The sequence below is a fragment of the Vulpes vulpes genome, chromosome 12 (assembly GCF_048418805.1).
Source record: "Vulpes vulpes isolate BD-2025 chromosome 12, VulVul3, whole genome shotgun sequence".
Classification (NCBI taxonomy): Eukaryota; Metazoa; Chordata; class Mammalia; order Carnivora; family Canidae; genus Vulpes; species Vulpes vulpes.
Window position 1 is genome coordinate 122755425 of NC_132791.1, and position 10569 is coordinate 122765993.

Sequence of the window (10569 nt, forward strand, 5' to 3'; positions counted from 1 at the left end):
GAGAGAGAGAGAGAGAGAGCATGAGCAGGGAGAGGGGCAGAGGGAGAGAGAGAAGCAGACTCCTCACTGAGCAGGGAGCCAGACTTGATCCTGACCTGAGCCAAAGGCAAACACTTAATTGAGCCACCCAGGGGCCCCTGCTTGATCTTTATTGTACTCATTTGTTTTCATTTGTAACAGGATACATTCTTGGCAAATTTACAGATAACAGGTAGACAAAACGATAAGAGAATTTATTGAATGACAAAATTGGATCAGAATCCTGTTTCCTTATAGTGATGGTCTAAATTTAACACAATGAAATATGATAGGTATAACTGCAAAATGCAGTTGTTCTATACCCCCTTTAATTAATTAATTATTTTTAAGTTATTATTTAATTAATTTATTAAAATTTTTTATTGGAGTTCAATTTGCCAACATATAGCATAACACCCAGTGCTCATCCCACCAAGTACCGCCCTCAGTGCCCATCACCCAGTCACCCCGACCCCCCACCTACATCCCCTTCCACTACCCCTTGTTCATTTCCCAGAGTTAGGTGTCTCTCATGTTTTGTCACTCTCACTGATATTTTCACTCATTTTCTCTCCTTTCCCTTTATTCCCTTTCACTAATTTTTATATTCCCCAAGTGAATGAGATCATATAATGTTTGTCCTTTTCCGATTGACTTATTTCACTCAGCATAATACCCTCCAGGTCTATCCACGTCGAAGCAAATGGTGGGTATTTGTCATTTCTAATGGCTGAGTAATATTCCATTGTTTATACCTCCTTTTAATCCATAAAGCATTAGTAAAGACTGACAATAAAATGATAAAGAAACTTACTATTTATCAATAAGAAAGGCTACCACTTTTTGAGCACTTATTATATGCTAGGCACTCTGCTAAATACTTCATATAATTTTATAATTTAATCTGGATAAGAGCCTTATGATAGTAGTAGTAGTAGTAATCTATCATTTACAGAGCATTTATTGAGTACTTGGTGCTCTAGGCATTTTATACTTAATTCTTATAACAACCCTACAAAGTGTTCCAGATCTAGAAGTCTGGTTCCAAGGATATAGGTACTACACTTTACCCCTTTTTTAAAGATGAGATTTTGAAGATGAGAGAGACTGAGAAACTTCTCTAAATTTCTGGCAAATGAAGGACTGGGATTCAATCCATGATGCTTGATTTCATAGCTAGTTTCTTTTTTTTTTCTTTTTTAATGATTTCATTTATTTATTCATGAGAGCTGGTTTCCTAACTGCTCTGCAATACTGCCCTCCTGTAACAATTGCTAGGCAGGCTTTGGACTGGGTGCGTTAATATGTCATTCATTGTAATCTTGTTAACAATCTGGGTGGGGGGCATCACTCTTGTCCCTCCCATTTCACAGATCAGAAACTGAAAGTTCAGGAGATAAGGAAGTTGCTCCAGATTACACGGTGAGATGTAAAGTTGCAACTCACATCCAGGTCTAACTCCAAAGCCCATATTCTTAAACATTATGCTGTACAGGAAGGGAAAGATGTAAAAAACCAATAGCATTAGTGAAAAAGACTACTTGCAAGTTCATTGTGAGGCAGTGGCGGGATGCTACTGCCAACAAAACGAATGGCACCTGAGGCTGCATTCTAGAACTACAGTATTTGCAGCAAAGGAGGAGACAGTCCCACTCTAATCTGTAATGGTAGAGCATACCTGGAGCATTTAGTGTCTTTCTGGGCTCTGCAACTTAAACAAGCATGATCAACATAGCTGAAACTCCTCCACAGGTGAGCCCCGAGCCTGGTGAAGTGTCTGAGTAATGTGTCTATAGGAAGAACTGTTAAAAAGTTGAGGTTAGCCCTCTGAAAGAGAAGACCCAGGAGAGGCTGGTATTTGAAGTGTCTTCTTGTGGTGGAGTGTTAGATACAGTCTATGGTTCCAGAGGGAAGAACCAAGGCTTCTGTTGGGAGGAAATAGCGCCTCTAAGGGAGGAAGCACTGCTTGGTATTTGGAGCTTTTTGAAATGAAATGGGCTTTCTTTAAAGGGAATGAATTCTTTTTCACTGATGAAGAGCCTGAATGACCACTTACTGTGGGATTAAAGATTATATGTCAGGTGTAGTGGTTCTTACATTTGAGTGAAAGAATCATCTGGAAGAACTTGTGAACTACTGGTTCTCAGGCTTCACCTTTTGAAGTATTGATTCAACAGATCTGGGATAAGGTCCACGAATCCACATTTTTAACAGCGGCCGGGTGGGTCCAAACGGGGTGGTCGGTGACCCACACTTTGAGAACCAGTAAGACTAGATAAACTCCAAGATCTCTTCTACTTGTTTTACAAATAAACATCTTAGCAAAAGACGTGTGTAGTCAACATAACGATTGTTCAAAGAAAGTTGTCTTAAATTTTATATGAGATCTAAGACAAAATATTTTAATATGTTGACATTACAATTAGAGACAAAATGACTGGAATGTAGGATGTTAGATATGGAAGGTGAAGGCTTGATTCTCAATCCATGTCATAAGAGATAAGACTTTAATCTTATAATCAGCAAAATAGAAGAGACAAATCCAAATGGAAGATCTTTGACCATTTTAAAGAATTTACCTATAGCAATCTGATGGGGACCTGGAAGGAGCTATCTAATTACCCTAATGGACAGCACCTGTGTAAGGTTAAACACACCTGTCCTGCCCTGGGACCCAGGATTATATAAACTTCAGCCTAAAACCAACAGAACAGGTGTGGGGGAGGGTGTCTTCTAACTGGCCCACTTTCTGTTGGGGGCCAAAGCACTTTTTCTGGCAAGTATCATGTATGTTTGATTAACCTTAACTTTCACTTGATGCATGCAACCTGAGAGCCACATTTTAGAACTATATCCTGAAATGTTTTGCTCTCTGTAAATGTTTTTTAAAAGCAGTGCTTGGGTATAATTTACTGTCCCATATCAGGGATTTTTTTTTTTTTTTGGATTTTATTTATTTATATTCATGAGAGATGCACACACACACACACACACAGAGAGAGGCAGAGAGAGAAGCAGGCTCCAAACAGGAAGCCTGATGCAGGACTCGATCCCAGGACTCCAGGACCATGCCCTGGGTGGAAGGCAGACACTAAACTGGTGAGCCATCCAGGGATCCTGACTTTTTTTTAAAACTTAAGTTGCATAATTGTGTTTCATTTGTTTCTTAGGTGTATTAAAGTTTTAAAAAGAGAGTATTTTTTCTTTGAAAATACTGAAAACTGGTTGAGGAATTGGTATTCATTGGTGTTAATTGATAGTTATCAATGTGCTTCTTTAGTTCATAAAGGATAAACAAGTGATTTCTGTTTTAAATTTAAGGTCCCTAAAACTTCCCAATGACAAATACACGTTGATAATCAGTGTGACCTGTTTCTATTTTTTTTTTTTAAATTTTTTTTTTTAAATTTTTTACTTATTTATTTAGGATAGTCACAGAGAGAGAGAGAGGGGCAGAGAGACACAGGCAGAGGGAGAAGCAGGCTCCATGCACCGGGAGCCTGACGTGGGATTCGATCCCGGGTCTCCAGGATCGCGCCCTGGGCCAAAGGCAGGCGCTAAACCACTGCGCCACCCAGGGATCCCTGACCTGTTTCTATTTTATTCTCACTTCCTTTTAATGATTACAGACCTCCTTTCCCTTGAATCATGAGGGATGAAATTGCAACTGCAGTTTTCTTTGTCACAAGATTGGTGAAAAAACATGATAAATTGAGTAAACAGCAAATAGAAGACTTTGCAGAAAAGCTGATGACGATCTTGTTTGAAACCTACAGAAGTCACTGGCACTCTGACTGCCCTTCCAAAGGGCAAGCCTTCAGGTGAGAGCTGGTGTATATGATGGCAAAGGGAAGGAAGTAGCAAGTGATAACCATTGGCAATGATTCTTTTGCCAGTGTCTGAGGAACAAAAGTTTTATGGTCTTAAATTGATTGGAACGTGGGCTTGAGAGAAAGACACGGAGCAGGTGGCAGTGCATAGTTGAAAACTATATAGTTTAAATATAGTTGAAGACTATAGGGCAAACACCTTATGTAAGGTGGATTAGGCTGTCTCTATCTTGTGCTTACCACAAAAGATATGCAGAGAACATTCGTCACACTAATTGTGTGACTTAGTGATGCAACTCACATTATGAGTAGCTGTTGTTACAAGTTGATGGTTCTATTCCTAAAACTGTGGAGGGTGGGGACTGGGTAGGGTTGCGGGTGAGGGTGGAGCTGTTTGTTCATCACATGATTCTTCTACAAAGGCGCCTGTCACCATGTCTTTGTTTCCGTTTCCTTGCTTTTTAAAGGTGTATCAGGATAAATAATAATCAGAATAAAGATCCCATTCTAGAAAGGGCTTGTGCTGAAAGTAATGTGGATTTTTCTCACCTGGGACTCCCAAAGGAGATGACCCTGTGGGTAGATCCCTTTGAAGTGTGCTGTAGGTGAGTAATCTCATGGGAGGTGGTGTGACCCCCTGAAACCGTGGGTTGCATAGTTCTGTACACCTATGTTAGTGGCAAGGAGGGCATTGGCTGGTTAAGGTTTCAGATGCAAACTTTATTTGCACAAACTTCCGGTAGGACTGGATGGCCTAAAAGCACAAAGGCTTCACGTAGTATTTCAAATTTGCCTTTGATCGCTACACGTTATTGCCCACTGTAGATTATAATGCCTAAGTATTATAAGCAGTATCTAGGCGGCAGAGAAGTTGCAATGCAATCCATTAGTTGAATTGAAAAAAACTAGTTTTTGTCTTTTTCTGAAAAATTCACTGAAAGCCCTTACAAAGACCGCCGTTAATTACAACCCTGTGCTAGCTGAAGGTCACAATGTCTCTTAATTTGCTTAACTGTCAAACCATTTCAATATGTTTTTAAAAATATGAGTAAAGGGCAGCCCTGGTGGCTCAGCAGTTTAGCGCTGCCTGCAGTCCAGGGTGTGATCCTGGAGACCCGGGATCGAGTCCCAGGTCAGGCTCCCTGGATGGAGCCTGCTTCTCCCTCTGCCTGTGTCTCTGCCTCTCCCTCCTCTCTGTGTATTCTCATGAATAACTAAATAAAATCTTTAAAAAAAAAATGAGTAAAATAAGTTTTTGCAAATGAGTAAAGTGGTCTGTAGAAAAAAAAATTAGAGATAGAAAAAAAATCTTGTGAAATTTTGGATCCCTGATGAATACTTTATTTTCTTCTCTTACTTAGGTATGGTGAGAAAAATCATCCATTTACAATTGCTTCTTTTAAAGGCAGGTGGGAGGAATGGGAGCTTACCCAGCAGATCAGCTTTGCTGTTAATAGAGCCACTTTAGACTCCACCTCAGGCATTTCCTCTGATGAAGAAAGTTGTAACAAAGAACCTCAGATCATTCCTAAAGTCAGTAATCCGAAGAGTATATATCAGGTAATGTGTGTTCCAGTTCTTCTCTATGCTTTTTTTTTTTTCCTATTCTAATTCTAAAAAAAAAAAAAAATTGTTCACTGTCAAAGTGGAAAATGGAAAAACTATAAACATTTAAATCACAATATTAATATTATGGAAACATTTTTTCTTCTATATGCAGTTTCTCTACTTGGCTGAGTGCTCAGGAGCTGCATAGTCTTCTATAATCCTGTTTCTCCATGTAGTATTTTTTTTTTTTAAGAGTTTATTTATTCATGAGAGAGGCAGAAACACAGGCAGAGGGAGAAGCAGGCTCCCTGTGGGAAGCCTGATGCAGGATTCGATCCCACGACCCCAGGATCATGACCTGAGCCAAAGGCAGATGCTCAACCACTGAGCTCCCCTCTCTCTGTAGTATTTGAACACAAGTCTCCTTTAATCCAAATTCCTTCATGATTAAACATTAAAATTAGTGGGCTTTTGCCAGTAGAAAATAACATACCATTTATAGAAAATTTGGAATATTAAGAAATGGTTAAAGGTCTATAATCCCACCACAAGAAAAGTTTTCTAAAAAAAAAAAAAAATGATAAAGCAAAAGATATTTTAACCATAACTCTTAAAAAGACAGGTATATTTGTATGTTGGAAGTAGGTTTCATTAAACAATACTCATCCTTATTTTACATAGTGCTCCCCATATTTTCTATTAAATTAAAGTGATTTCAATCACCTAAATTGATTTCATGACTCAAATAGTGGCAACCCTCAATTTGAAAAACATGGATCTAGACAAACTCTCTGCTGACATTGTATGTATATACTGGTTTGTATGTTTTCTGAAATTAATCCCTTATGTTAAAATAATTTAAATACTTAACATTTTAATATTTATTTTTTCCCTTGTAATTTATTTAACTAATTTATTACTGGTAGTCATCTAGATTATTTCCACATTGTTGTGATATAAAAGCTGATAATTTGTAAAGATGACTGAATTTTAAGTTATTTCTGGATATTTGATTCCATGTCTATGGAATTACTGGGTGATAAGATAGGGACATTTTACTGTTCTGAATATATGGCCAAAGTACCATGTAGGAAGTGTTGTCTATTTGTAGTCTAACCAGATCTAGGTGAAAGTTTGTATTTTATCATTTTTCCTAAAATTGGTTATTCTCATTTAAAAATACATTGCTGAAGATGCTGTTATAGACTACTTAATTTAAATAAACATTAAAAACAAATCTCCAGGTGCCCAAATGTTTTGGGTACTTGTTTTATGAATTTTTTTCTTCACCAATTTACCACTTGAGGTCTTAATATATTATTACATTCTCTTCAAAGGTTAGAAATATTTTAATCCCTTTTCATATTACTGGCAAATATTTTTTCTGTGGTTTTAGTTTCTAAACTCTACAGTCTATTATATAATTCTGCATGTATAAATGTTTAAAATCATGTAATGACATATATGCCCTTAATTCTTCTTTCTTATTTTTTAAATTTTTTACATATATATATATATATATTTTAATTGGAGTTCAATTTGCCAACATATAGCATAACACCCAGTGCTCATCCCATCAAGTGCCCCCCTCAGTGCCCATCACCCAGTCACCCCACCCCCCTCCCACCTCCCTTTCCACCACCCCTTGTTTGTTTCCCAGAGTTAGTCTTTATGTTTTGTCTCCCTCTCTGAGATTTCCCACTCATTTTTTCTCCTTTCCCCTTTATTCCCTTCCACTATTTTTTATATTCCCCAAATGAATTAGACCATATAATGTTTGTCCTTCTCCGATTGACTTATTTCACTCAGCATAATACCCCCCAGTTCCATCCACATCGAAGCAAATGGTGGGTATTTGTCGTTTCTAATGGCTGAGGAACATTCCATTGTATACATAGACCACGTCTTCTTTATCCATTCATCTTTTGATGGATAACTCTATTAATGCTTAGAAAGGTTTCCTTCCATCTGGGGATCAGATCTATGGTCAGCTATATCCTCATGGAACAATTTCTTTTCAGTGTGCTCTGCAAAACATCTGTATCGGTCATTTAGGATGTTGAAAATGGATATTTCAAGACCTTAGCCCTAAAGGTCATGATTAGACAGCTTTGGGTTAAGCCAATGAGGGGAATGGTGGGGTAGAAGAGAACCCAAGGATATACATAAATTTGAAGATGTGTTTTCAAGTATTTTAGTTGGACTAAAGATTTAATTTTGTTAAAAGGTATGACATGACTTTATTACCTTCCTGCCCCCTATGCAAGCCACTTTTCCAAGGAGCATTATCTGCTTTGATTTTTATTCATTTGTACTCTCTATGCTTTCTGAAGGCTTAGCTTTTGAGTTATGGGTTTATGTTTAGTACTTAGGTCTAGCTTATTACTTTACAGATGACCTTCATATTTTCTTTTTCACTTTTTCCCCCCCAGGTTGAAAACTTAAAACCGCCCTTTCAATCTTGGTTCCATGTCTCCCGCAAAAAGAATATGGCAGATGGCCGTATGAGCCTCCTAGGGAATACTTCTCATGCATTGCATAAACATCCTAAAGGTCAGAGGTCTGCTGCTAACCACCGGGTGGACAGGTACCACTGGGTGAACACAAACCGATAATGCAGTGGCTGGGCACCTCGTGGCATAGAGCTCAGAGGAGCTGCTTTATTTTCTCTAAAACAGAAGAGAGTCTAAGGTTGTGAAGCCCGCAAAACAGAAAAAGTACTCCCATCAGGGACTAGGGTGCCATAACGGTGAATCCTTTCACACAGATCATGACTATGTTCTTAACTGTACTTTTACTTTGTATGTAATTTTATGTGAAGTTTTATGTAACACTAATGAATGTACTCAGTAAGGTAATAGAATGAAGATATTGACATGGGATAAGATTCAATGAATTATGAAAAGCAACAGTTTAAATAAACGCACTATGTTTTTAATACTTTTCTAGTTCAGTTTTTTTGCAAGAAAAAAGTTTGTGTTTCTTCATTAGCCCCATTTAAAACAGGTATCCTGTTATCTCCTTTGTTACCTATCATCACTACTTAATTTCACAAGACCACTGGGAGCTTGTTTTAAAATTACTCTTTAAGATACAAAATTCCCTTGTTTGTGTCTTCTAAATATTTTGATCTATTTCTATTTGTAAACCTCTTATGACTTATAACAGTGATAACTGCTCATTATAAGATTGAAGCTAATGGAATTAAAATTAAAAATTTGATTTAAAAAAAATTCCAGCTAAGCAAGAAAAACACCAAGAAAAAAAAATCCCTCCTGCCATCCAGCCAGAAACCACCATTATTAACTTTAAATAGTGATCGTCTTTCCAGTCATCCTATACATGTATATAGATGTAAGAAGTGATATACAATTCAATAAGAAAAACCATACTATAGGAGCTACTTAACAAGTAACTAAAATTAAAAATTGAATTCAAGTATCTTAGCAAAACAAAGATACCTAAAGTGAAATATTCGTCAACTTTTCTGCCACAGAATATTTTATTCGCTGAAAGACTTTTCTGGAGTTCAACACCAGGAAGCTGAAAACTTTTTATCTTTAAAACTTTTTTTTTTTTTTCAACTTTATACAGTAGTATTTGTTGCTATGCAGGCTGCAGAAATAAGCACTCTTAATTTTTTTTTCCCCTGAGGACAAGTTGAATGAGTCTTAAAGTCTTAGGTCACGCTTTCTTTCTCTTACAATTTCACAGACCTCACACGAAATCGATGTTTTTGGCATGATACTGTGGAGAAATTGGAAAATAGTTTGATTCCCCGCCCCGCAAAACCCCTTCATTCACACAAACACACACTTTCATTTTCTTGGGTGACTTCCTTTGTCTGCCAGACTGAAAACCTTTCCCTCTGTCCTGGAAGTCTATATCCCTGTGTTGGTCATTCCACATCAGTTTCCCCCAAAATACTGTGTTCCTTTCTGATCTGCAGATTTAATTTTTCTAGAGCAATCGTTTACAATATTCTAATTCTTTCATTCACCCATTTTTAGGGATACCAGCCCTCTCGATGTGGGATCATTTCTTTTTTCTGTCATAATGATTTATCTGATTGCTTTATCTTTATTTCATTTTTTTTTAAATCACGATGATCTTAAGTCTTCCTTCTGCCAGTTTGATTCTTAGTCCTGTCTAGTCTTTGTTTCTTACCCATTTCTTAGTTCCATAATGATGTTATTTTGGATTTCAATTAGCTATTTTCTGTAGGAATTATTCCCATATGCAGTTTGACTAAAAAATGAAAGGCTGTATAAAATAGTTACTATATGTACTACAACATAATACTTGTGACAGAAGAATGGGTTTCTAAGAACTTTTGCCCAGAGGATTTTCTTAATTGTCTCTTGAAGTATGTGATGCTGTTTTGTTTTTGTTTTCCTTTTTTGTTTTTAAACTTCTTCCAGCCAATGGAGATGATAAATCTGTGGCATGTATATTACCACTCCTGCAACCCATGCCATGATGGGCATCGCTAATGAATCACAATATTCTTATTTGGATTTGCAGATGACCTCAAAGTTCTGTGCACACAGTACCAGAGATAGCCATTAGAATTGTTCTAAGTTGGTACTCAAAAAATAAATCAATTCCACCACGATTGAGGATTGGCCCAGAGGGAGCCATCCATGAGCTTTAGAGCCCTTGTAATTCTTTAAAGCTTCCCATGTGGCCTTGAAAAGTGGGGGGGGGGGGGGAGTTTAATGAGCTATATATTTTTTGCTGTGATTAAAAGTGATCAATACAATTAAAAAGCCTCCAAATATATTAGTACTGTGTCTATTAGTGTATAATAACCAAATTAGATCTTCCTAATCTGCATTTTGAAATTTCCTAGGAGTATGTACTATTTTTGTTTAAAATTAACCTTCTTGAGAGAGCTATAGATTCACATGCTATTAAGTGGAGAGACTTTGTGTACCCTTTACCTAGTTTTCACCAATGGTAATCGTTTGCAAGACGATACTATAATATTACAAGCGGATATTGACATGATGCAGTTGGGATACAGAACGTTTCCATGTTCCCTTCTATGGCCACACCCTTCCCCCTCTCACCCCCAAACCCTTCCTCAACCCCCTGGCAACCACTAAACTGTTGTTCCCCACTTCTGTAATTTTGCCATCTCAAGAATGTTGTAAATGGAATCCTACTGTAG

At 37.3% G+C, this 10569-nt stretch overlaps 1 protein-coding gene across 1 annotated transcript; it reads left to right on the forward strand.

Annotated features, from left to right (window-relative positions):
• The first annotated feature begins 3479 nt into the window (after positions 1-3479).
• Positions 3480-8266, forward strand: BTG4 (BTG anti-proliferation factor 4). The gene is made up of 4 exons (XM_026006712.2): positions 3480-3839; positions 4316-4453; positions 5210-5408; positions 7829-8266. The coding sequence occupies exons 1-4, from the start codon at positions 3667-3669 to the stop codon at positions 8009-8011; spliced, it is 693 nt and encodes a 230-aa protein (XP_025862497.1). The 5' UTR covers positions 3480-3666; the 3' UTR covers positions 8012-8266.
• The last annotated feature ends 2303 nt before the right edge of the window (positions 8267-10569 follow it).

What these genes read in the sequence shown, in the direction of transcription:
- BTG4 (XM_026006712.2), top strand. Translation starts at nt 3,667, where the DNA reads ATGAGGGATGAAATTGCAACTGCAGTTTTCTTTGTCACAAGATTGGTG. An exon ending in TCCAAAGGGCAAGCCTTCAG is followed by an intron (nt 3,840 to 4,315) that starts GTGAGAGCTGGT and finishes TGCTTTTTAAAG; the next exon opens with GTGTATCAGGATAAATAATA. An exon ending in CCCTTTGAAGTGTGCTGTAG is followed by an intron (nt 4,454 to 5,209) that starts GTGAGTAATCTC and finishes TCTCTTACTTAG; the next exon opens with GTATGGTGAGAAAAATCATC.